Source organism: Bombina bombina, chromosome 9 (genome assembly GCF_027579735.1).
Source record: "Bombina bombina isolate aBomBom1 chromosome 9, aBomBom1.pri, whole genome shotgun sequence".
In the NCBI taxonomy this organism is placed as follows: domain Eukaryota; kingdom Metazoa; phylum Chordata; class Amphibia; order Anura; family Bombinatoridae; genus Bombina; species Bombina bombina.
Window position 1 is genome coordinate 149,844,648 of NC_069507.1, and position 27,847 is coordinate 149,872,494.

General features: G+C 42.8%; 1 protein-coding gene across 1 annotated transcript in view; it reads left to right on the plus strand.

Annotated features, from left to right (window-relative positions):
* Positions 1 to 27,847, plus strand: part of LOC128640465 (cilia- and flagella-associated protein 46-like) — a 638,812-nt gene that overhangs the window by 525,392 nt on the left and 85,573 nt on the right. The window contains exons 58-59 of the mRNA XM_053692944.1: positions 526 to 530; positions 11,366 to 11,518. Of these exons, the coding sequence (XP_053548919.1) occupies positions 526 to 530; positions 11,366 to 11,518 (158 nt within the window). The remainder of the gene's footprint in view (positions 1 to 525; positions 531 to 11,365; positions 11,519 to 27,847) is intronic.

Genomic DNA, 27,847 nt, shown 5'->3' on the forward strand with positions numbered 1-27,847 from the left:
TTCTCTAGTAAAAACAAGTGCTTCAGTTTCTGTTGAGCATATTTACTGGCATATTGTGAGATTCTTATACATTTTTGTGAATAAACTACCTTGAATCACTTACGAATTGTTAGATTTTTAATTATCAAAGAGGCCTTCCATTCCATCAGTCTTGTCAAAGGGTTATTTGGCAAATTCAATTAAAAAATTGAAGAAATTGTTAATTAACCCAACTGCTTTTTTATTATTTTGATAAATAGACTCTATAGAATGACAAATGATTTAGTAATAATTTTGGGGACACTTAGAAATAGAGGAGTCAATTCCAATCTTTCCAATATCAGCTCCTGATTAATTGGTTTTGGTTTCGGCCAATATGGGAAGCATGCTTTCTTTCATACATATGGTTAAGAGTTCATGATCCATTACTCCTGGGAATTAGTCTTCCCTGCCACTAGGAGGAGGTTGTGCCTCCTTTTTCACTTTAAGGGGAATCAGTGACAGACCTTCCACAAGTGTTGCAAGGACTAGTCCTTTGCCCCCTAGTGTTGGTTCTTCAGTATACTTGTATTCCGTTCTAATGCTGCTCTTTTTTTATAGATATAACTACTTCCTATGTTTGTTTTTTACAGGGAAGTGCGACACCAGGTATGAAGAATTTTATCTGTTATTATTATTATCAGTTATTTGTAGAGTGCCAACAGATTCTGTAACGTTTTAAACATAGCCAGTATACAAGATAGCATTTATAGGGATCAAATGGGTAGAGGGCCCTGCCGAGAGTTGCACTTTTGTAGTCGGCTCTTATGAAGGTGATCTACAAACAGTTGGGCTCATATGCTTACATTCTAAGGGGTTCAAGGGGAAAGCAATGGAGTTAGGAAAGGTTAGTGTAGGTTTTATGTATCTCAAAATAATAGTCTTTAGGGAGTGCTTGAAGCTTTTAAAACTAGGGGAGAGTCTTGTGGAGCGAGGCAGAGAGTTCCACAAGATAGGAGCCAGTATGGAGAAGTCCTGTAAACAGGAATGTGAGGAGGTAACAAGAGAGGAGGAGAGTTGGAGATTGTGAGCAGAGTGAAGGGGACGGGAGGGAGAGTATCTGGAGATGAGGTCTGAGATCTAGGGGGGAGCAGTGCAGTTGAGGGCTTTGTATGTCAGAGTGATAATGTTGTGTTTAATCTTGGAGGCAAGAGGAAGCCAGTAAAGGGATTGGCAGAGAGGTGCAGCAGATGATGAGTGACATGTAAGAAAGATGAGCCTGGCAGAGGCATTCATTATGGATTGTAAAGGAACTAAGCGGCAGCTAGGGAGACTAGAGAGGATGGAGTTGCAGTAGTCGAGGCGGGAAAGGATGATCGAGTGGATTCCAATTTTAGTTGTCTTGTGTAAGGAAACGTCTAGTTTTAGAGATGTTTTTAAGGTGGAAGTGGCAGGTTTTAGCCAAATATTGAATGTGAGGAGTGAAAGAAAGAGCTGAGTCAAGTGTGACGCCAAAACATCGGGCATGCAGGATAGGGGTAATGATAGAGTTATCAACAGTTATAGAAAAGTGGGGGGTGGAGATTTTGGAGAAAGGGGAAAAAATAATGAGCTCAGTTTTGGAGAGATTTTCTTAAGGTACTGAGAGGACATCCAAGATGAGATATGAGAAAGACAGTTGGTGACACAGGTTAGCAAAGAAGGAGATAGGTCTGGTGCAGAGAGGTAGATTTGGGTGTCATTGGCATATAAATGATATTGAAACCCATAGAACTTTATTAAGGAACCTAATGATGATGTGTAGATTGAAAAGAGAAGGGGAATGAGGACATTGCCTTTCGGTACCCCAACAGAAAGTGGTAATGGGACAGAGGATGCCACAGAGGCAGCTACACTAAAGGTACGGTTAGATAGATAGGAAGAGAACCACGAGAGAGCTGTGTTGCAAATGCCGAAAGATTGGAGGGTTTAGAGCAAAAGAGGGTGGTCAACAGTATCAAAGGCTTCAGACAGATTCAGGAGGATAAGCAGAGAGAAGTAGCCTTTGGATTTTGCTGTAAGTAGGTTGTGGTAACCTTAACAATTGCTGTCTCTGTGGAGTGATAGGGACGAAATCCAGATTGCATTTGGTCAAGGAGGAAGCTTAATGTAAAGAAATGGGATAGACGTGTATATACTAGCTTTTAAAGAAGCTTTGAGGCAAGAGAGAGTAGGGAAATAGGGCGGTGGTGGGAAGGGGAAGTTGGATCGAGAGAAGGTTTTTTTGAGGATAGGTGTGACAAATGCATGTTTTAGAGATGAGGGAAATATACAAGTGCTGAGGGAGAGGTTGAAGATGTGTGTGAGTATAGGGGTAAGGATAGAAGAGAGGGAGGGAAGTAGCTGTGAGGGGATGAAGTCAAGGGGACAGGTAGTGAGGTGAGAGGACAGTATAAGGGCAGAAACTTCTTCCTCTGTAACAGGGGCAAAATAGCCAAATTTATGGCTATTAGGGTTTTGGATGATTGTGAGCTTTTGAGGGGGTGGGAGATTGGTAATATGTTGACAGCTGATTTCATTTCTGATGGAGTCAATTTTGTTATTGAAGTGGCTGGCAAAATCTTGAGCTGAGAGAGAAGTTGTATTAGGAGGTGGGGGTGGGATGAGAATAGTATTGAACGTGGAGAACAGATGTTTTAGGTTTGAGGAAAGAGTAGAGATAAGAGTAAAGAAGTAATGTTGTTTATAAAGATTAAGGGCAGAATAGTAGGAGTTCAAGATGAACTTGTAGCTGAACTCCGATATATTCTCCAGTATCGCTCAGCAATATGGGAACATCTGCGTAGGTACAGTGTCAGAGGAGTATGCCAGGGCTGAGGATAAGAGTGTGGTTTCCGAACTATGGTAGGTGGGGCCAGATTGTCAAGGACCCATGTAAGGGTGGTGGAGTAATAGTGGCAGATAGATTGGTCAGGGCAGGAAAAATAGGGGATGGAAGAGAGGAGAGGTTCAAGAGAGCTAGCGAGCTGTTGCTGATCTAATGACTTAATGCTTTTTTGAAATTTGGTGTGAGGGATAGAAGAAGGGAGAGTTGTAGGGAGGGATGTGATGTTGCAAGTGAGGAGATGATGGTCAGAAAGAGGAAAAGGGGAGTTTGTGAAATTTAAATGCATCAATAGCTGAAAATCAGATCAAGGGAGTGACCATCTTTGTGAGTGGAAGAGTCAGTCCATTGTGACAGGCCAAAAGAGGAAGTTGTTTTGTAAAGGAGGCAGTGGGATTGCCAAGAGGGATGTTAGGGTCGGCAAGAATGAGGATGTCATGGCATGGCTGGATACTTACCCGCTTCTGGCTTCCAGTGGCATCCTAGAGGTGGTGCAATAACGGTCTCTGCCTCCCGGGCCTCCTATCGCCGGCCTGCGTCTGTCTTCCCCTCTCCTCGCCGCCGAATTTTGCAGTGAACGTGCCGTTGCGGTAGAATCAGCGTTTAAGCATAGGAATGGAGGAGTGGTCTCATGGAGGAGAGCAGGCCAGGGTCTCTGGGAAAAACCAAGATGGCGCTGAGTCCCTGACCTCCTCTTTTTGACCGTGCTTGCTCCACCTACTGGGGGCAGGTGACCGGTCATGTGACTTAGTTTCCCTATATATTCTCAGCACGCTACCCAGTCAGTGCTTGGTTATTTTCCTGGTTCTGGAGTTCTAACCTTGTATTTTGTCTGTGTTAACTCTGATTCCGTTATACAGATTTCCTTGTTCCTGACTTCGGATTGTCCTTTTTCTTCGCCTGCCTGCCCTGACTTCGGATTGTTTTGACTTTGTCTCTGTCTTTGCCCTTTCATTCATATTAAAGGCCTCCGTGCCACCACTGTCCTTTCAGGATCCTGTATCCACTCCCAGGATTTCCTGAAGGTTGTGATTGTAAGGAAGTGCTGTTCCGCTGGATCTGGGTTCCAATACAATACAAAAACCCTATGTGGGTTGTTACAGAGGGCAGGGGTGTCTTAGGAAAGGAAATAAGGTAACCAGGCAGCAAAGTGATCAAGAAATTGAGTTGAGGAGCCAGGGGGCGGTATATGACTGCAACACGTATAGAGAGGGGAGAGAATAAGCGAATCATGTGTGCTTCAAATGAAGAAAATGCGAAGGAAGAGATGGGTTGCATTTGTTGAAAGGTGCAACAAGAGGAAAATAAAATACCTACACCACCTCCTTGTCTATTACCAGACCTAGGAGTGTGCCTTAAGTGGAGACCCCCATGTGACAGTGCAGCAGTGGATGCTGTGTCTGCAGCAGAGAGCCAGGTTTCTGTGAGAGCCAGAAGGTTGAGAGAGTGGACGATAAAGAGGTCATGGATAGAAGTGAGCTTGTTGCAAACGGAGTGAGAGATCCAGAGTGCACAAGTGAAGGGGTAATGGCTTTAGATGCAAGAGGAATAAGATTAAGGTCACCTGAGTTTTGTTTTTTGAGGTCTATTGAAAGGCACACATGGGTGTGCAAGGCTCGGAAGTTTTGGGGATCAGGATTAGGGGAGATGTCACCAGCTAGTATGAGCAAGAGGGAGAGTGACATGAGATGCAGATTTGCAGTAATGAGACTGTTTTTGGGATGAGGTGCAAGGGGGAGAGAGTGTTTAGGAATGTGTGAAGTTCATGAATACAAAAGTAAGGTATGGTTAAGAGAGATGGGCTAATGAACAGTGCAGGTGGTGAGGGGGAAGGAGTAATTGAATAAATTAGTTTGTTATAGAGACAAAAGGTAGTAAAAGGAATATGAAGATATTGAGCATTGTTATAAAAGAGGGAAACAGTGGCTAAAACACTGATGTTCAACAGTGTCTGAAATGCTGGCTGTTATCCCTCCTTCAAGTAAGTGTAAAAGGTCAGTTATTAATTTGTCTTCTAGTATTTATAAACCTCCTGAAACTGATGTTACTGCTAATGTTTCTGATGTGTCTTCAGAGGTCGAGGTTTTCTCTGATGATCAGAGGTCTTCCTCTGTTTAAATTGAACATATCCATTCTCTTTTAAAGGAGGTTTTTGCCTACTTTGTAGGTAAAGGATCTTAAGGTGGCTGAGGATAGAAATTCTAATAATTTAGATGATATCTCTAAACCTTTAGTTTACAACAGTTCTGCGTGTCCTTCTGTCAGTAATCAGATCTCAGGGTATTGCTTTGTTTCCTTACCTGGACGATATATTGGTTCAAGCTCCATCTTTACATTTAGCAGAATCTCATACCAACAGAATGTTGTTTTTTCAACAGCATGGTTGGAGAATCATATTTCCAAAAATGTCTTTGGTTCCTCAGACAAAGGTTACTTTTCTGGGGGTATAAATACTTTTGGTTGCCATGAGAACATCTCTAACAGAACAAAGAAGATTAAAGCTGGTATCAGCTGTATAAACCTTCCGTCTCTTTCTTTTCCTTCAGTCGCTTTTTGCCTATAAGTGTTAGGTCTCATGATTGCTGCATCAGATGCTATTCCGTCATGTGCTTCTTCAGCTTTGTATGCTTCGTCAATGGTGCAGGGATCATACTCAGCTTTCTCAGTGAATTATTCTAGATCTCAGAACAGTTTAGTCTCTGTCTTGGTGGATGGATCCTCACCTTATGCAGGGGGCTTCTTTTGCTCGTCCTTCTGTGACTCTGATCACTAAAGATGGAAGTCTTTCAGGTTGGGGAGCTGTCTGGTGGTCTCTGAAGGCACAAGGTGTTTGTGCTCCTTGGGAGGCTAGGTTGCCAGTAAATATTCTTGAACTGACATTTTCAGAGCTCTTCCGAGTTGGCTTTAGTTGAAGAGGGAGTCTCCGTTTTTAAACAGACAATGTCACAGCAGTGGCTTATATCAATCATCTAGCGCAAACTCGCAGTTCCCTAGCCATGAGGGAAGTGTCTGGAATTCTCTCATGGGCAGAAACCAATCTTTGTCTAATTTCTGCTGTTCATATTCCTAGAATGAACAACTGGGAAGCAGATTTTCTCAGTTGTCAGTCTCTGCATCCAGGAAAATGGTCTCTCCATCAGAAGGTTTTCTGTCAGATTGCGGATCTTTGGTTGCTCCCAGAGATAAATAACAAACTTTCCAGGTACTTTGTGAGGTCCAGGGATCCTCAGGTGGAGTTTGTGGATGCTCTAGTAGCTCCTTGGTCCTTTCATCTTGCCTATGTGTTTCCTCCCAGAGTAATTTCCAAAATCAGGCAGAAGGAATCATCAGTTATTCTGATTGATCCAGCTTGGCTTTGCATGGTTTGGTATGCAGATCTGGTTCAGAAGTCCAGTTGCCACCTTGGCCCGTTTTTGTAATCCAGATCTCAAATCTCTTAGCTTGATGGCTTGGAGACTGAACAATTAGTTCTAAGACATAGAGTTTTTTTCATATTCTGTGATTAAGACTCTGATTCAGGATCAAAAGCCTTTGATGAGAAAAATTGATCATAAATGTTTTTTCTTGGCATGCTTTTAGAATTCCTAGAATTTTGCAGTTTCTACAGAATGGTCTTGATAAGGACCTATTTTCCTGTTCTTTGAAAGGGCAGATATCCACTCTTTTAATTTTGTTTCATATGAAGATTGCTAATCTTCCTGACATTCATAGGTTTGTTCAGTCGTTGGTTTGTATTAAGCCTGTTATTAAGTAAATTTATCCACCTTGGAATCTTAATTTGCTGTTGAAAGTTTTGCAGGCTCCTCCGTTTGAGCCCATGCATAAAGTGGATATTAAGCTTCTTTCTTGGAAGGTTTTGTTCCTTTTGGCTATTTCTTCTGCTAAAAAAGTTTCTGAATTATCTACTCTTTCTTGTGATTCTCCTTATCTTATTTTTCATCAGGATAAAGCGTATTTAAGAACCACAGCTTGGGTATTTGTTTCCAGGAGTAATGGATCATGGACTCTCACCACCTGTATGAAAGAATTGCATCTTTTATAGTGCGCAAACTGACACAATTCCAATCCATCAAAGGTGGTCTGTTTGAATTAGTTAGATAGTCTGAGTTTTCTATGTGATAAATTCAGAAAGTCTGGAGTTTGTACATTCAAATTTGGTAAACCAATGCAGAAGCAAAAGATTAACAGCCAATTGGAAAGTAAATGTTATGCAGAAATTGATTCATTATTACTGATTAATGCTTTGAGTGCATTTGCTTGGATATACCTACTCAATCTTAATTAATTACCTATTGCCTAGATTACGAGTTTTGCGCTATAGAGGGTGCGAAACGAACGCAACAAAAGTTGCGTTATTTCACCCTCCATAGCGCTGCCATTACAGGTTTCTGAAAAGCCTCCTTGTGCGTGCGATTTGGTGGCGATAAGCTCCATACCACACAAAATCCAAGGGCTGCTTTGACGTGCTCGTGCACCCTTTCACCATAGACATCAATGGGGAGAAGGTGTTAGTTTTTTTCTAACACCTGAAGCGCGGAATGGCAATCGCGTAACGCAACCCCATTGATGTCTATGGGGAAAAAGTAGTTACGTTTAAACCTTACACCCAAACATAAACCCCAAGTCTAAACACCCCTAACCTGCCGCCCCCGACATCTCCGATACCTAAATAAAGTTATTAACCCCTAATCTGCCACTCCCCGACATCAGCGCCACTAATAAAAGTTATTAACCCCTATTCCGCTGCTCCCCGACATCGCCACCACTAATACAAATTATTAACCCCTATTCCGCCGCTTCCCGACATCGCCGCCACTAATAAAATATATTAACCACTAAACTTCTGGCCTCCCACATCACCGCCACTAAATAAACCTATTAACCCCTAAACCTCCAGCTCCTCACAACACAAAAAACTAAATTAAACTATTAACCCCTAAACCTAACAACCCCCTTACTTTATTAAAAAAAAGAAATTAAAAAACCTAACATAACCATTATACTAAATTATTATACTAAAATTAAAATAACTAAACCCTAACACTACTTAAAAAATTTAAGTCTAAAATTACAAAAAATAAAAATACTAAATTGCGAAAAATAACAAACACTAAATTACAAAAAATAAAAACAATTACACCTAATCTAATAGCCCTATAAAAATAAAAAAAAAACCCAATTAAAAACACCCCCTAGCTTACAATAAACTACCAATAGCCCTTAAAATGGCCTTTTCTAGGGCATTGCCCTAAATAAATTAGCTCTTTTACCTTGAACAAAATACAAAGACCCCCCCAACAGTACAGGGAGTGCAGAATTATTAGGCAAATGAGTATTTTGACCACACATCATCCTCTTTATTCATGTTGTCTTACTCCAAGCTGTATAGGCTCGAAAGCCTACTACCAATTAAGCATATTAGGTGATGTGCATCTCTGTAATGAGAAGGGGTGTGGTCTAATGACATCAACACCCTATATCAGGTGTGCATAATTATTAGGCAACTTCCTTTCCTTTGGCAAAATGGGTCAAAAGAAGGACTTGACAGGCTCAGAAAAGTAAAAAATAGTGAGATATCTTGCAGAGGGATGCAGCACTCTTAAAATTGCAAAGCTTCTGAAGCGTGATCATCGAACAATCAATCGTTTCATTCAAAATAGTCAACAGGGTCGCAAGAAGCATGTGGAAAAACCAAGGCCCAAAATAACTGCCCATGAACTGAGAAAAGTCAAGCGTGCAGCTGCCAAGATGCCACTTGCCACCGGTTTGGCCATATTTCAGAGCTGCAACATCACTGGAGTGCCCAAAAGCACAAGGTGTGCAATACTCAGAGACATAGCCAAGGTAAGAAAGGCTGAAAGACGACCACCACTGAACAAGACACACAAGATGAAACGTCAAGACTTGGCCAAGAAATATCTCAAGACTGATTTTTCTAAGGTTTTATGTACTGATGAAATGAGAGTGAGTCTTGATGGGCCAGATGGATGGGCCCGTGGCTGGATTGGTAAAGGGCAGAGAGCTCCAGTCCGACTCAGACGCCAGCAAGGTGGAGGTGGAGTACTGGTTTGGGCTGGTATCATCAAAGATGAGCTTGTGGGGCCTTTTCGGGTTGAGGATGGAGTCAAGCTCAACTCCCAGTCCTACTGCCAGTTTCTGGAAGACACCTTCTTCAAGCAGTGGTACAGAAAGAAGTCTGCATCCTTCAAGAAAAACATGATTTTCATGCAGGACAATGCTCCATCACACGCGTCCAAGTACTCCACAGCGTGGCTGGCAAGAAAGGGTATAAAAGAAGAAAATCTAATGACATGGCCTCCTTGTTCACCTGATCTGAACCCCATTGAGAACCTGTGGTCCATCATCAAATGTGAGATTTACAAGGAGGGAAAACAGTACACCTCTCTGAACAGTGTCTGGGAGGCTGTGGTTGCTGCTGCACGCAATGTTGATGGTGAACAGATCAAAACACTGACAGAATCCATGGATGGCAGGCTTTTGAGTGTCCTTGCAAAGAAAGGTGGCTATATTGGTCACTGATTTATTTTTGTTTTGTTTTTGAATGTCAGAAATGTATATTTGTGAATGTTGAGATGTTATATTGGTTTCACTGGTAAAAATAAATAATTGAAATGGGTATATATTTGTTTTTTGTTAAGTTGCCTAATAATTATGCACAGTAATAGTCACCTGCACACACAGATATCCCCCTAAAATAGCTATAACTAAAAACAAATTAAAAACTACTTCCAAAACTATTCAGCTTTGATATTAATGAGTTTTTTGGGTTCATTGAGAACATGGTTGTTGTTCAATAATAAAATTAATCCTCAAAAATACAACTTGCCTAATAATTCTGCACTCCCTGTAAAACCCACCACCCAACCAACCCCCCAAAATAAAAAACCTAACCCTAACAAAAACCTAAGATACCCATTGCCCTGAAAAGGGTATTCAGCTCTTTTACATTGCCCTGAAAAGGGCATTCAGCTCTTTTAACCCCTGAAGATCCACTCACAGTTTCTGAAGTCCGGACATCCATCCTCATCCAGGCGGCAAGAAGTCTTCAACCAGGCGGCATCTTCTATCTTCATTCCGGTGGCGTCTTCTATCTTCGTCCCGGCAACACGGAACGGATCCTTCCTTGAAGACCACCGGCGCAGAGCGTCCTCTTCATACGGTCACTGCCGTACGCTGGATCTTCAATGCAAGGGAGCCTTTTCAAAATGGCGTCCCTTGCATTCCTATTAGCTGATTTGATTCTTGAAATTCAAATCAGCCAATAGGATGAGAGCTACTGAAATCATATTGGCTGTTCAAATCAGCCAATAGGATGAGAGCTACTGAAATTCCATTGGATGATTTGAATAGTTTTTTTTTATTGGTAGTTTTTTTAATTTCACAGGTAAGTTTTTATTTATTTTAAGATAGGGATATTGTAATTTTAATATAAAGTTAGGGGGTAATAGGTTTAGGGGCTAATAGTTTAATTTATTGGTGGCGATGTGGGGGGCTGGCGGTTTAGGGGTTAATCGGTTTATTTAGTAGTGGCGATGTGGGTGGCCAGAGGTTTAGGGGTTAATAGGTTTAGTTAGTGACGGCGGTGTCGGGGAGCGGCGGAATAGGGGTTAATAACTTTATTATAGTGGCGGGGATGTGGACGGGTGGCAGATTAGGGGTTAATAAGTTTTAAATAGTGTTTGCTATGCGGGAGGGTGGCGGTTTAGGGGTTAATAGGTAGTTTATGGGTGTTAGTGTACTTTGTAACATTTTAGTTATAAGTTTTGTGAAACATTTTTGTTACACAAAATCCATAACTACTGCTCTCAGATGGCGGTATGGATCGTGTTGGTATAGGCTGTAACGCAAGCATTTTAGCCTGAACGCACAACCTGTAATGCTGGCGCTATGGAAATCCCACGCAAAAACGTCATTTGTTTGAGTGTGGGATTGACGTTGCGTTACAGGCTAAAATGCTTGCATTACAGCTATACCGACAAGACTCGTAATGACTACGTTACTGTTTTTATGCTGAAATTGCCATTTTTTCAGCGTTAAAACAGTAATACAAAACTCGTAATCTAGCCGTATGAAATTAAACTCATGTAATTTCCTGTTTTTTTTTTTATTTTTTTTTACTTTTTTCAAATCTCTAAACACATATTTGCAACAATGGACAAACAGTTCTATAATCATAATTAAATTCTGTACATATTAAAAAAGTATGTGACTTTTTTCTTTTCCTTTTTTAACTTTTTACCAAATAATAAACAAGATGTATGCTGTATGAAACAGGCACAATGCACTTTAAAGAGGGTAAAACCACTGAATTGGATAATCCCAAAATTTTAAATATTGGTGGTCAAAGTGTTGTTTAGTAGATTAAATTTGGCAATTCTAAATCATCTAAAAGAGCATTCCAATGGATTTTCTTTTGGACTGGAATGGCTTTAAATTTATCAGACATAGAAAAGCCTCTCTAAGAGCTCATCTAAATATTATGTTTAAGTTTATCCATGTTAATTTTTCTAGGTCCTTTAACAGACACCGGAGAATACATAATATTACTGGCAGACAAAGCTCTTATGGAGTTGCCTTTAGAAGCAATGAGTACTTGGAAGGAAGATTGGATAAGCTCAGTTTCAAGAGATTTTTCTCTTCAGTTGTTCTACAATAGGATGTGCAAAGAAGACAAAGGTAATATGTTTTGTTTGTCTGAGAATCTATAAATGTATCCAGGTTTTAAAAGAAAAAAATGGCATAATTTGTTTGTGTTAATTCATTTAATAAATTAGTTTATGTTGCGTAATTATTTAAACAGTCAGGATGGTCTGTTATTTTCTAAAATTATCTTCTCTGCAAGAATCTTTAAGAAGCAACATCAGTTGAAGGGACATGAACCCCAAACAAATTATTTTGTGATTCATATAGAGCATAACATTTTAAACAAATTTCAGATTTATTTTTATTTATTTTTTTAAATAATTTTTTTATTGAGGGTTTTTTATAATGGCAACATAAAAATATGACATATAAGTATTACAGCACATAGGAATGATTATCTCAACAACAATATGTCAAAGAAAGGAAACATATAATAAGTGTCAAAATATAATTGAAAACCTCCTTTTATGTTTTTTATATCATAATGAAAGTAGCTATTATTCCAGGCCTTTGTGCTAAAACACATTCTGAAGGAGCACTGTAGCTACTAAGAAGACCCAATTTATTATGAGCTTCTTGAGAACTTAAATATCTAGTTCGTCAAAGAACTAGATGCTTCTTATTATTAAAGGGTCTTGATACGAAGAACAAAGTATAGAGCAAGGGGGATGTTGGGGAAGTATCAGCGGGTAAACACCGCTATATAAATAATTTTTCTATGTAACAGTATTATTAAGTATTTAAGTTATATGATGAAAACAACAAGAACAACAATGTAAATAGCAATGGTCAACAGCAATGGGGGGGGCGGAAGACCATAAAAATGTAAATTGACTAGGTCAATTAGTTATCATAATATAATGTGTGGCGTGCAGCACTAAACTATATGACAGTTAAGTATAATTTGTAATGAATATCAAGAAGGAGCGGGTATGGCTCCAATTCAGTTAGGATGAGAATTAAGTTTACTATTCAAAGCTTCAAAATCATATTGAATTGAGATTATAAATATATTAATATAGAAGTAAGGATATATGTAAAATATCAACGTTTTGGCCCCCAGTATGAGGCTCATTTTATAAACCTATGGCATTTATGTTACAACCACTACGAGTAAGGGGTGTAATTTGTATCTCCCCTCAGGGGTTGTTGTCTCCACTGGACACAGACGGGAAAGGGATGTTGGGTATGACCCACCCTGATATACAGAGTGGGAAAGGGTGAGGGGAGATGCCTTTCCTAGCTTCTATCTTAGTAAGGTTTTTAGCCATGGATGGTATAAAAATAGGAAATTGTATTTCAGCTATCAAACAGAGTATAAGCTCATGCCTATGCACCTTATACATCACACCTTGAACAATATAGAAGCTAACCAATAATATTCCCTGGCTAAAATTACAAGCAGTAAAACATAAGATCCACTCGTGTAGTGTGGTCGTATAATCTAACTCAGTCGGATCCCATTTAAGAAGTATATGAAAAGTTCTGTGTGTGATCAGTTGGGTTAGTGAACTAAATTTTTAAAGGAACATATGGGGGTAATGGGCTACTACACTGATCTGGTACTGATCTGGAAGGGGTATGGGAGCTCCATTATAATTGTGAGTACTAGTTAGGAGGTGAATAGATGGCGTAGAGCATAATTAGCTCAGATCTCTACAGAAAAACATAACTGCCATAGCATAAAGTGGGGGATATACACATTATTCAGCAATAAGTCATGCACAAAAATATCACCCCAATAATGGATAGCTTAGCCATTTAGGGACTCAATCACAATAAGTAATACCCTAAACCTGTGTCTAACAAAGATTTGTGAAGGTTTTCTTGAATTACCCCTTAAAATGGACAGTTCTGTCAAGCATTAGCACCCTCAACAAGACCTGTAAATCTCTGCTAAGATGTTTGTTACCTTTTCCTTAGGCTACTGTCAGACTGACTAAGTTACAGCTTGATAGATAGAGTAAATAAAGCGTAGGTGTTTTATCATCGTAAGTGGAGTGAATCAATACACAACTACTATAAGATATGGTGCAGCATAACAGGAGGTCTGGGCCACATATCACTAGGTTGTTTAAAATCTGTCCTGAACTCTCTGTAAAGAATCAAGTCTGGTAGGCCTAAGCATGTGGCAATAACTCTATTGGGGGGGTATCCTGTAAGCGGTAGTGTTGTGAAAACCGAGTATTAGAGTTTGCATAGTAATGATTCAAGTATGATATGGGTTCTATAGTGAGCTATTCGCTTCTTAAAGCAGAAGAGTATAAAAAGGGGGTTTCAAATACACAGCAACCTTGGAGTGTTAATTGCTGCCTAATCCCTATATCTGGTAACATATGTCCTACCTTTATATTATAATGGGACCTAAATAAACAGTTTGAACATATAAATTTAAATAGACATGCAAAACAACATGAACAATACAATTAGAAAAGCTGGCATATAGAGAATATTACCATGGGATATATAACTATGTCCAAATTGTAAACCCAGATTAAGATATTATGCAGGTATAAAAAAACATTATACTATAGATACATGTACAAGAGTATATGATCATCCTTAACAGTGCAGCAACTTACTAGTGTTATAGTATTATACATAACTGTACCTTTAATAAAGAACATATTAACCTACGATATTAGGAAATCGCAATACACATTGTTACCTCATTAGACAAAGCATGCAAACTGCAGTAACAAAGCTAATCCACAGAGATCCCCCAACTGGTGGTAATGGAGGCTTAAACAGGATACATGAGCCTATAAATACCCTATATAGTACAACTGTGACTTTGTGCTAACGTCAGTCTACCTCCTCCTGATACAGTTAGACAACCTGAGGATTGTGAAGCATAGGGCCACTGCATCTCAGACTAACCTTATTACCATCTCAGTATGTAAGAGCGTATTTAATGCTCAGAGGGATTAGACGAGGATAGTTTTAAACAAGCTCAGAGGGACCATATAATTGCAGCTATATAAGTATGTTGGCGCTTAAGTAGGGTACAATTATAGTCTCTAAAGTTACTAATCCTATTGTGTCAATAAAAGAGGATGACAATGTAGGCAAATATTAGTAAACTACCAAAGTTATCTGTGGTTGCTGAATGGTAGGCAATACGCTAAAAATAAAGGAACTACAAGCAGTTGTTATCTTACAATTATGCTAACTTATGCAGTTGACAACCATTATCTCATAAACCTAAGTAGCTTTACGCAAAGTATGCTCCTTAACAGTAATAGTATTACATTAAGAACTACATATATGACACCAGCTTGCTAGTTGCTAGAGAGAGTAGAACACTTTTCCCCAGTGAGCTTAGCATGCTATAATGTTTCAGCTTCTCACACATCCCTATGTCAAACAGCAATATAGAGAAGCAGCCAAAAGCGAAGTTACAGTTCCGTACTGGCTGGGGAGACAGATGTATCCAGCATCACTGCCATCATAAGCAGTTCCCAAAGCTAATAAATATCTGCCGCTTATGTATACAAACCTTGCTCGCTTTACCCATGGGCATAAATAAAATCCTACATCCTGTAGATCACTTGGGATGCACTTGTTATTAAGGGTAAGCGGTGACTTTAGCAAAAGCTGCAAGGTATTAAAATATGAACAGGTCTGTCCCATCAACCTATACCAGCTCTTCTAATGTCTGAGTTTCTCAGGAAGACCAGATGAACTCCGGTGTTGGAGCAGTGTATCTGTAAAGGGGAGCTACGTGAAACACTCTGTTCATGACTAAAAGACAGGTCTGCTGCCCAGTCTCCTCTCTCCCACGCAGTAAATACCTTGAGTGGAGTGTGTAAGTTCCCCACAACTTGCCCGCAATAGTCGCCTGCGTCTCCCAGAGACTTGAAAACGATAGGTATTAGGGCCTCTTGGAGTCGCGGATAGGGAGAAAGAAGGAGCTGGGGAAGTCTCCCGACAATAGTCGGAGCTGCTCTTATTGAATCTGATGAGACAGTAGTACCAAGCTTCGGGTGCTCTGTGCGTGGTTGCATCGGGTCGCAACTAACTGCCCCTGACAAGACACTAGTTGAAGCCTGTTCGGTCAGCTGTTCCTGCACTCGTTCGTGAGGGAGCAGAGTTGGCAACAATAAGTCTTCTGTCGGGCTTGCCACGTAGGTATCACAGCAGGATAGGTGAGCGGCGCCATCTTGATTGCGCCGTTCAGTGAAGAGAGACCGCAAGCCTTGAAACTGTCTGTCGGCTTTACTGCATAGCCCTTCTAATAATAAAACCAGGTGCGTAGAAAACTCCTCCATCTTCAGCACACTGCAGGGGTGCTGTCAACCGGCCGATCGATAAGCTGGGAAGCAGGCTAGTCCGTCAAATGGATACCTAGTGATTCAGATATAATGTTGTACTCCCCGTCACGGGCTGAGCTGGCTAGCCGGCCTCTGTGTCGGCACCATAGCCGTTAAGGCATATCTTGGACCCAGGTTATGAAAGCTATGCCTTAGTATATGTTATGAGCCATTTATAAAAAGATATAGATTCTTAGAACGCCATAATTTGATATTTTTTTTTTATTTTTTTTTTTAAATTTTTATTTTTATTGAGAGAAACAAAGACAAACAACTGCTTTGCTCACAGTACAGAGAATTCACAAAACACAGGTTCATCTGTAAATTACAATATGAAGGGTACAATTCTAGGTGAGCAAATCTGAAACTTCCCTCAGTTTTTCCCCCAGTCTTCAGTCAAACAATAGAGGCCTCTTTTGGGCCATAATGAATCCATCTAAGTTGGGAGTTTTAAATGAAGATAGGCCACTTATGGACCTATCATTTACACTCACCCTCCTATGCCACAAGGACCTCGGATGGGTCCAGGAATAAAATAGTAAAACCCATGGGGTGCGGGAGGGCACATGGATATATAAATTCAGCGTTCACTGTGAAAGGGTTCAGCAAACAATTCACTGAACAGGGCAGAGACTTCTCAACTCTGCCAAATAAACAGAGGATGACAAAGGGAAGCAAACATAAAACAATATAAGTGGGTAGTTGCGCCTTTCTGTTATTATGCTAGGCAATGGACTGAACAAATACTATTATTAGTCATGTTAGGGCTCAGGAATCAGTAAGTATGCTCTAGTCGCCCTAGGGCTGTTAATGTTAAAAATTACCAAATGAAAGGGATTACCCGGACCCTGCACTTCTATAATCTCCGTGTACATGCAAAAATCTATCTACAACGGGTGTCAGGACCTCCATGTTACTCTTCTTACCAGTCCAAATAGATCTAAACATCACTAATATGGGTTTGACAAGCCTACAGAACATTATATACATTTTCATATCACTTAAACCATCAAACAGGTTAACATGCAGGCATAGGTATTTATATTCTACTATAGTATGCACACTAGTATACAAAGACAAGCTGCCTAACATACAATAATTGAAAACCCATGAACTAACCCTTCCGCATAAGGAAGCTTTAGGGTATTGTTATAAGTAAATTGTAGTAATTGAATACGGTACATGAAACACAGGCAATTCTTCGAGTCTAATACATATATAAAATAGATTATCAGACAACACAGTCTTCATTAATCTGGCGGCAAGATGAGGGGCACAACACTGCGTTCAACCACACGAAAATGAAAAAATAATAAGAGAGCCTCGGCAAAAAGGCTGCTGCGCAACAAGCAGTATAGTCAGGGCCACAGTACTGTACATCACACACCCTAACATAAAACTCACAGGCCTAACCTACTCCGGTTTTTGCTAAACCTACAGCATACAAGTCGGCTAAGCAAACCTTTGTGAATGGGGTACTTATGCAGTTTTGTGCACTTAACAGATCAGCGTAGATTGACTGGAATGATAGATCCAGCAGCCTTTTAGCCCCAGATATACACGGTCCCCTAAATCTGCTTTTTCTTTTAAGCATCTGAGACTTCTTTTGTATAATCCTCTTTGTGGACCTCTGATAGTCCGGTTGCTGAGTTGGTCGTTTTATAGCTACGGTGCCAGATGACCTCCGCACCAGAAAGATCACTTCGGCTGCTACGTATCTCTTGAATGGGCTGCCGTTTCGCTGTTATCGCTCTGCTAGGTAGGGCATTAGCTGTGACATGGGAGGTTGTACCTTCGGTATCATAGTACTTGTCTTGTATTGTCTCTGTGTATCTCTGGCCCTTGATGATTAGCTCGATGCATTGCTCTAGCCTGTTGTAATGACTCCTCAGTAGCTCTTCCAGTGCGTCCCACGTCAGACTATAGGTCCGGGCCATAGCCATCAGACAAAGTTAGAGAGCAGTTCGCGTCAGAGTGATGTCCAAGTATGTCGTATGAGCTTCCCTTTTTGCTTTGTATACGGCCCCTTAACCCAGGTGGCCAGGGGGGGGAGACGACAAGTTCATGTGAGTAGGCCGCAGCCTTCCGAGTACAAAAATATAAGGACCTTTAATATGGCTAAAGATATGCTCCTGTTGCTCACCTCAAGCTCATACTTCTAGTAGAAGAGATCACCGCAGTATTTAAAGTCCATAGATAGCAAAAATCAGCCTATTGTCAAATTTTCCTGAGGAGCTGCAGATAGTGCGTCCTTCCATGTTAGCTGCTTGGCCACGCCCCCCATAATTTGATATTTTAATGATAAAGCTTCAGGAGCTCTGCAATGGCACGTCTCACTGCTTTGGCAGTTGGCTCCTTCCCCCTCAAATTTATTTTTATTATTTATTTTGCTTCCTTCTCTTGTTATTCTTTGCTGAAAGGTTTATCTCGGTAAACTCAGGAGCAGCAAAGAACCTAGGTTCTAGCTGCTGATTAGTGGCTGCATATACAGTATATACTGATTGTCATTGGCTCACCCTTGTGTTCAGTTAGAAACCAGTAGTGCATTGCTGCTCCTTCAACAAAGGATATCAAGAGAACAAAACAAATTAGACAATAGCAGTAAATTTGAAAGTTGTTTAAAACCACATGTTCTATTTGAATCATGAAAGAAAATATTTGCGTTTCATGTCCCTTTAAGCAGTTCTCTGTTTCATCAAGGAGAAGGCAAGGATGGAGGGGTTCTTGATTTATTGAAGATTTACAATGATTTTAATCCCAGGTCTTCCCTCAATGGATAGTTCCTGAAAAAGAGAGACACAGGAGAGTACTGGCTGTGCAATGTAAATCTCCTCTCTAGAGTAGTAGTCACAAGCCTGCCACAGGTGTTGCTGGGATGTTTATTTCAGCCTCCTCTTGCTGAGCTATGGATATGTACTTCCTTGGTATATCTGCTACTATTAGTAACAATAAAAGATGGGCTTTCTAGAGGACTAGTCGCATGGGTGCTGAGCTCCTGAATTAAACTAACGAATTTAGCCAAGTTAGGTGCTAATTTATAGTTTTAAAGTTTATTTAGCTGGTGTTACTGAAAGTGAATGTGGTACCTCAGCGGGGGGACCTGCCATACCTGCAACACCTACCCCAAAGACTCCTGAAGGCTAACTGTGGTGCCGGGAGCGGGGCCGCCTGCAGCGGCAGAAAGACCAGACTGACCCCAAACTTTCCAAGGAGAGATAGTGATCTGCCCCGGGCCACCTACTAAACACCAAAGCAACCACAGACCTCTCTATAGAGCCTGCCTGATCCTACCGCTATCCCAGAGGAGGTGAGCTACTCCTTTCCGTGGCTGTTGTTGCTCTGCTACTCCGGAGGGCCGGGGCTCCGCTCCGGAGTGCCTAAATACCACAGACCGACAACCCTCACCTGCTACCAGTAACCGCCAATCATCCACGCTCCGGAGGGCCGGGGATCCGCTCCAGAGCGCAACGCAGCCGATACCCGCTGTCCCTGAGAGACAGCCTATCCCGGTATATCCAGAGGCCTCTGGGATTCTGGCAGGGTGATCGCAATAGGACACTCGCTTACCTTCCACCGCTCCCTGTACAGTGCCCGGTCCCAGGATCCCAGTCGAGTCGGTTGTCTCTGGTGGATCAGGAGACCTGTTTTGGCCGATTTCTACCGCTGCCCACTACAAGAGAAAAGGCGCGAACACCCGCCATTTTGGGCCTTGGGGCCCTCTGTCTTCCCGCAAGTTTGGGAGCGACGACGGTCCAGAGAGGAGGTGATTTCCACTGACCCTGCATCTGACACCGGCTTGAATCCCTGCCGCAGCATTCTCTCCCACAGACCGGGTAAGACTTTCTCAGTCTCTCTGGCTCCTCTAACCCTTACTCCTGACACCGGTGCTTTTCACAAGACCCTGGCTGGCCCCTTAGCAAAATTGATAAGTACCTTCCTATGCTGCAGTGTTGGGGGCATTTGAAAAACTATTGTTAGAGCTAGACTGTGTCCCTCTCCTAATTTTCACATCTAACACCCTGCTTCATTGCTCTAAGTTCTGCGGAGGACAAATATTATATGGAGCACACTTAAAGAATATCCTACAGGCCTTTTGCCCAATACAGTCACTTGTAGGTGAACCCCCAAGCCACTGAGATTTCTGGATTATTTGCTCATACCCTTTCCCCTTCCTAGGGGTACTATAACAAATTCACCTACTTAACACACTTGCGGGCCTGTCAGCGCCTACCCACGGCAGGGACTGTTGGGGGGACACTCTCTCGCGAGGTGCACTGGATGCCCAACTGCAGGGACTACAATAAAATTTTGCAAAAAGTTGTCATAATTGTCTCTACTGGGGACTATCTGAAAAGTTACATTATTTAAGTGCTGATCTGGGGCCTCTTCACAGTGCTACTTTATATTAAAGGCTCCAGGTCTAAACCTCTACTCTGCTATTGGTGTAAGCTTTCACACTCAACCAAGAGTGGCCTGTGCTGTCTACCCTGTCATTAGGTAGCTGCAGAGGTCTTAAACCCACAACAAAAGGAGAGACTAACAGAGACTATCCTGTTTGCTAGGGATGTATGCATAGCTCAATTTCATAACAGTCACTTGTCTTTACTGAAGCTGCTGCGTCAGCGTTACTGTCTTCGAGCACTAGGCACGAAGTGTAGTGTGATGTTTATTTGCTACTTGTTTCCTGTCTAACTACAATTGCTTCCCCTCAACAGCGCTGAAAGCCCTAGCCAGGTATTCCACAGGTATTGTTTAAAGAGTCTATATAAATACTGTTGTCAACCTAACATACCCAGTGTGCTCTTAGGGGGCCCATTGTAACTGCATCACCATTATCAGTCTAACCACCTTTATTTTCTGACAGGCTCCCACCACTGTTGCCTTGCTTATTACAGTTGCCTTGTTACTGTTTCTTTGAGACCGTGACCCCTCAAGACTCACCCTTTCCGGCCTAGCTTGTCTAGGCTGGTCACTTCCCCTTCCCCTTTTCCCTTCCTTAGAGTCGTATCCCCTATCCCTGAGTCGAGAGGGGGCCCTGGTGGCCAGGAGATAGCTCACCCAGCTATCCTAAGTTTAACCATTTCTCCTTACTGAGATGTACTCTAAAGATATGTAGGTTACTTTTCTATGCCAAGGCCCCAGTCAGCCAGAGAACAGCTGATCATTATAGTGTTGTCACGTGCCCGCAATTTTTACTGAAAACCCATGCAGGTCAACAAAATGCCTCAATCATTCAAAAGGAAACAGAAACCCTTGAATACCCCCAAACGTACAGTGGTGGATCATTTCAGCAACCCCCACTCCAGATCTCGGCCTGCCTCAGATGAAGAACTTTCAGATGCTAGTAGCTCAGCTGAGACCACCGGTGAGTCTACTTTGACCCAGGCCGTGCGACGGTCACTGCGTACTGAAAAGGAGGTCAATAACAACCTTATGGACTCTATCACAGCACTTCTGGCCTTGCATCATGACTCTCTAACTAAGAAATTTGAAAAGAGCCACGCGGACCTAAAGCGCGACATAGCCTCCATAGGTGAGCGCACAGACATAATAGAGCGCAAACAGGAGGATCTGATGATAGACCATTCCAACCTTCTAGGGTACTCTCAATGCTTAGCCGAGCAAATTACGGATCTTGAAGTCAAATTGGCAGACCTAGAAGACCGCACCCGGCGCAACAATATCCGGGTGAAAGGTATCCCTGAGACTGTCTCCCCACAGGATCTAGAAAAATACCTCCGAGAGATGTTTGCTGCGATATTGGGCCCAGAAGAAGGTCAAGAGATGTTGATAGATCGGGCGCACAGAGCGCTGAGACCCAGATCTAGTGAAGGTGATAAGCCTCGGGATGTCATAGTCCGCTTACACTATTACACCTTCAGAGACAAACTCCTCCGAGCCCTAGCAGGGGGCAGAACCCTTCCGAACCAATACTCTGAGGTACAGGTCTACCAAGATCTCTCACCACACACCCTCCAGTTGCGGCGCCATTACCAACCCTATACCAGACTGATGAGAGATAAAGCCATCAAATACCGTTGGGGGTTCCCCGTCAAGTTGCATATCACCAAAGAAGGCCATCAATACACAGTCTCCTCACCACAACAGGCTAGAGAACTCATGCAAAAATGGGACCTTTTACCGCCAGATCCGCCTGACTCTCAGATACCTAAGGATCCAAACAGGGGATTGAGGGCCTCGGCCCCAGAGTGGCGGCCTCTCCCTCAAAGAGTGGGAAACCCTCAGAAGAAACCACCACAGTACGTTGAAAAGCACGCGCCCCCTGGCAGTGCCACTACAGTTCCAGACACAACATGACTTCTCATCTCTCAACACCCCACGCTAAACATGGGGTAATGAGGCCCCCTGCTCTCCCTTAGGGTACCAGGTGTGCCTTTTGGGATTTGCTTCGTTACTGTTTCCTAAAGGACCTAGCATGAATGTTTTCAGTCCCTACTGTTCTGAGGTTCCACCTAAACTTCTCCCCCTCCCCTTTTAATATTTGTTCTCTTATCATCACAGAGGGATACATAAGTGTTAATACGTTCTAACATTGTTATTATGATTATGGAATGTGTGTTTATATTGCATAGAGTCGAGAGACTTGTTTGTAGAATAGATTAGTCACCACAGTTAGCTATAAGGGCGGCTACTCCGCCAGTTTCCTGGATTTAGGGATTCACCTTGACTGTACAAATCCTTCCTCGGGTAACTATGTTACACCATTTTCAGACAATGTTCTGTTGAAATGTCCCCAAGTCTATACTGTGGGAATAGTTACCATATTACTAATGTTGGTTGTCAGTGAATACTCTCTTTAGTAGAGAGCTGTACTATAAGAATAGTCTATTTAATATTTTTGCTAATACTATTGTCTGTTCTAGTTGATATCTAATAGTTTATGTCAATGCTCAATTTCTTATGCTATGTTCACCCTAGCTGAGACGTGTTAATGCTTTGTTCATGTTAAGCTGTGTATTTGTCATGTACGACCTACCGCACACCATATGCGAAATGATACACAGGGCCCTACCTGGAGAACCTTCCTCTTAAGGGCCACCTGACACATGCCACAGAATGACTGACTGGGGCCAGGCTCTACATGCTGGCCTCCCCCCCACCTTGATAGTTGTGATCTCTTACATTTTTTGGTAAGAGCACTCATAGCGATAGTGTAGTATACACATCGATTTATTTCCTGACAGTTTTTAACAACCTTAAATTCTTACTCGAGAGCAGACAGCTTTACCTCTCCCTCCTTTGTTTCCCCCCCTCCTTGCCCCCACAGACAAACTCCCCACTTCCGCTAGGTTCACTCAACTAGTGACATAGAGTCTTTTAACCCAATGGCACCCACAACTATAGCCACTCTTAATGTCCAGGGCTTAAACTCCCCCACTAAACGTAGCCTTCTATCTAATTATCTCAACGCCCACAAATTGCATATAGTGTTCCTCCAGGAGACCCATTGGGACTCCAAATCCAAGCCATTTCGCAGCCCGATACACTACCCCATATGCGAAACCGCTTCCTTCTCAGAGAAAAAGAGAGGGGTAGCAATTTTGATACACAGAGATATCTGTTGCAGTGTGGAATATGTAGATCGTGACCCGGAGGGTAGATATTTAATCTTAATCTGCACACTGAACGGAATCCTCTACACCCTAGTCTCTATCTACGCCCCAAACGCCAAACAGATCCCTTTTTTGAGACAGTTTCTAGGGAGACTGGGAGAAGTCAAGAGGGGACACCTACTGATAGGGGGCGACCTCAATTTGGTCTGGGATCCTGCCTTAGATAAAAAAACTCCAAAAGCTTGCCCCCCTGACCGAAACCTTAACACCCAGTCAAATGCGCTGCGCAAACTAATGTACCAACATGGCCTATATGACATCTGGCGCTGCCTTGCACCGACAGAAAGAGACTACACCCATTTCTCCAAGCCCCATAACTCCTACTCCAGGATCGACTACCTCTTGTGTGATTCCTGGACCTTGGATCAATTCTGTGCCCCACGTATTAGACCATGCCCCTGGTCAGACCATGACCTTGTCAGTGCTGGGTGCTCCACCTTGCGCCCCCCGGACTCCAGGCCCTCTTGGAAGCTACCTGACCATCTTTTGACAGAGGGGGAAATCCCTCAGCTAGTGGAGACAATCTCGGATTTCCTGAGACATAATGACACGGGTAACACGACCCAGGGAATCCTGTGGGCTGCACTCAAAGCCTACCTTAGGGGCCATTTTATAAAAAAAGGCGCATTATTAAAAGCTAAAAACAAGGTTTCCCTTGCTAAGCTCTATGCGGAACTGAGACAGGCGGAATTGGCTAACAAGTATTCTCCCACCCCCACTATGGGCGACCAAGTTGGCGCTATCAGGGAGGAAATTGCCAAGAGAGAGCAACTACGAGTCCAGGCAACCTTACTTCGACTCAGACAGGTGTATTTTTACAAGGGGAACAAGGCAGACAGGTTGTTGGCCCGTAAGCTCAGAGATCGTGCGGTTCAGGCCAGAATCCCCATGATTTCTTCGGCGACAGGCGTAGTCCACTCACCTAGAAGTATAGGGAAGGCTTTTGCCGACTACTATGCTTCCTTATATAACCTTGATAGCAACTCCTCGGGAACCAGAGACTGCAGAATAGCTGCTCAGCAGTTCTTGGCAAAGTTAAACCTTCCCTCCCTAACAGAAGACTCAGCCGAGGATTTAACTGCCCCATTCACTTTGGAGGAAATCAAAACAGCTATATTGACCTTGAAGCCCCACAAGGCTCCAGGTCCGGATGGGTTCACGAGCCTCTTTTATCGTACCCTTACCCACGTGCTGTCTCCTATCCTGCTCCATCTTTTCGATGAGGTTAGAGAAGAGGGAGCTTTCCTCCCCGAATTCTTGGAAGCTAATATCTTGACTATACCCAAGGAGGGGAAGGACCCAACGCTCTGCGAGAGCTATCGGCCCATCTCCCTCATTAATGTGGATGTGAAAATCTATGCCAAGGTCCTTGCGACTAGGCTTGGAAAACACTTACCCTCTTTGGTCCATTTGGACCAAGTGGGATTCATGCAAGGAAGGCAAGGTACGGATAACACCCGTAGGCTACTGAACATATTTGTGGAAACAGCTGATATGGGACTACCCCTCCTCACCCTGTCCATGGACGCAGAAAAAGCGTTTGACAGGGTGAGGTGGGATTATATGTTTTACACTTTAGAACGTTTTGGGATCCCTGCGACGTTTCGCTCAGCTGTTGCCGCTCTCTACGCTTCCCCGACGGCTGTTATTAAGGGAATGGGCCTCTGCTCCCCTAAAATTGCGATCAGGAACGGAACCAGACAGGGGTGCCCCCTGTCTCCGCTCCTCTTCGCGCTGGTGATGGAACCTCTGGCGGAGGCAATCAGAGAAAGTCCTGAGGTCCAGGGCCTACAGATACACGACACGCTTCAGAAATTGGCACTCTTTGCCGATGATCTCACTCTCTTCCTCACCAACCCAGTAGAGTCACTCCCCTATCTCTTTGAGATTATTGACGCCTTTAGTAACATTTCGAACTATAAGGTCAATGTGTCTAAAACAGAGGCCTACATGATTCACATCGAGCAATCGGAGCAGAGACGCCTTAGGCGACTCTACTCGTTTAGGTGGTCAACAGATGGGATCAGACATTTAGGTGTCTTTCTGTCACATGACAAAAATACGGTATTGCAGGAGAACTACAGTGTTCTTCTATGGGAGATTGAGATGAGACTGAAATCTAGAAAATATGAGGAAATCTCCTGGATGGGCAGAATTTCTGCTCTGAAGATGATGATCCTCCCTAAATTAACCTACCTTATGCGATGTATCCCCATCTCGGTCCCGGAAAAGACATTACGTGGCTTCCAGACTGCATTCAATGCCTATGTTTGGAACAATAAGCGCCCAAGGGTGGCCGCGGCCACACTTCAGGTTCCTATAGACAGAGGTGGGCTGGGACTACCCAACGTTCAACTATACCACCATGCGGCGATGATTTTGCACGTCTCAGCGTGGGGACCTGCCCTGCCCCCTGCCAGATGGCGGGAGCTGGAGCAGGCTTCACTCCCTGCTTATGTCGACCTCTCAGATCTCCTGTGGGTTCCACCACACTTGGCTGCACAGATACCGATCTCCAACCTTCTCATCAAAGAATGTCAATCGGTTTGGTTCCGCCTCAGACACCACCAGTTGATAGCCCCACACCCTTCGCCCATCCACCCTCTCATGTCGCTTCTTCAAGGGCTACCAAATATTCGGCTTGCCCCCTGGAAAGCCCTAGAGGTCACCTCCTTGAGCGACTTAAACCTGAATGAGAAACTTCTCTTGCCGCAAGACATGCTGTCTAAATTCGCTATTCCCAGATCCCTCGAGTTCGACTTTATGAGACTGAGATCCCTGATGAAGGCCTGGGGTTTCCTAGTTGACAAACTCAGGGCTCCTACCATCTGGGAGATGAGATGGAGGGCAAACCTCCAACTGAGCAAACCTCTCACAGTCCATTACCGATCCCTGATGGGTCCTCCCACACTGGTGAAAACCAGGCATATGGCCTCCTGGGAGGCTGAGTTGAGACTCACTTTTACGAAACTTGACTGGACTAAGGCGATACAGTTGACTAAATCAGCACTTCATTGTGCTACAATGTATGAACTCTATTTCAAGATCATCTCCAGATGGCACTTAGTGCCGACCAAACTCCGGACCCTGTACCCTGAGCACTCACCCTTATGTTGGAGAGGGTGTGGAGAGACGGGTACCCCGCTCCATGTGTGGTGGTCATGTAGCAAACTCCGACCTCTTTGGTCGAAAACCTGTGAGGTCTGCAAGGTACTAGAACTCCCGACCCCGGACACTCCAGGCCTTGCCCTGTTACATTTGGGAGTTAAAAAACTGCAGAGGCACAAGAGATATCTGTTAGTCTACATACTGACATCAGTCAAGATGTTAATCGCCAGGAATTGGAAGAAACAACAGCCCCCAAGATGGCAGGCAGTTGTTGACTACCTGCAGTACGTTAAATCAATGGAAGACTATGTCTTCCGGACTAGGAAACAGTCGGATGTCTTTCCCCTAATCTGGGAACCTTGGGAGACTTACCTAAAGCCAACTACATGATGTCCCCTGTCTCCTCAGACCTAGCGACCTCCCTTTGACTACTTTAACTGCCCCCCCTAGAGGAAGCGCCCCACTATGTTAGGTCTGGGGTGCCCCTCATTGCTCTGCCCCTTCCCCCCTTCCACTTTCTGATACCGCTACCTCCCCCCAATACCTCCCCCCCCCCCCTCCCTGTAAAGAGAGGTAGGTGTCTACCCCTCCCAGTATTACTTTCAAGTATACATACTATATATGTTCTATACCTTACCTCCCTTCACTGTCAGGCTCAATGTGTATGGCATAAATGGCCATACGATACCTAAAATTCCCATGAAAAAGAGACGAAATTCTCTCTATGACAAACCAATACATAACTCCTGAAACGTACGAATACACAGCTCATGAACGATTTCATTATAGACCTGTTCACTGAGTTAGGTAACATGATTCTCTTTGTATGTTAATGAACCCTTGACTGTTAGAATGCAATCTGTTATCTATTTTACCAAGCATAATTGTTTTGTTATGTGGTTTTGTATCTTTTTCACCAATAAAAACTTACTTATTAAAAAAAAAAAAAGATGGGCTTTCTACTGTATCATCTGAATTATTAATTGGGTACCATCAGGGCACATTCACTTGGTAAGTGTTTATTGTCTTACACAGCCCGCAGGCTGATTGAAACTACATGTAGTTTATTTTCATTAAGATAACTAAGTACTATCAATTAATAATGAAAATTCAATATCAGTACTCTTATTCCACATGAGCAAATTCATTTTTTAGCCCTTACTGGGGACTTTGTCAATACAAATATTCCATACACACTATCTTCAGGTATAGTGAATATGGGAATATAAAATAAAACATACTTTATTTTAACAGTTAAAAGGTATTGATTGACCCACAACAGATCACAAAAAGCAAACGTTTGCAAA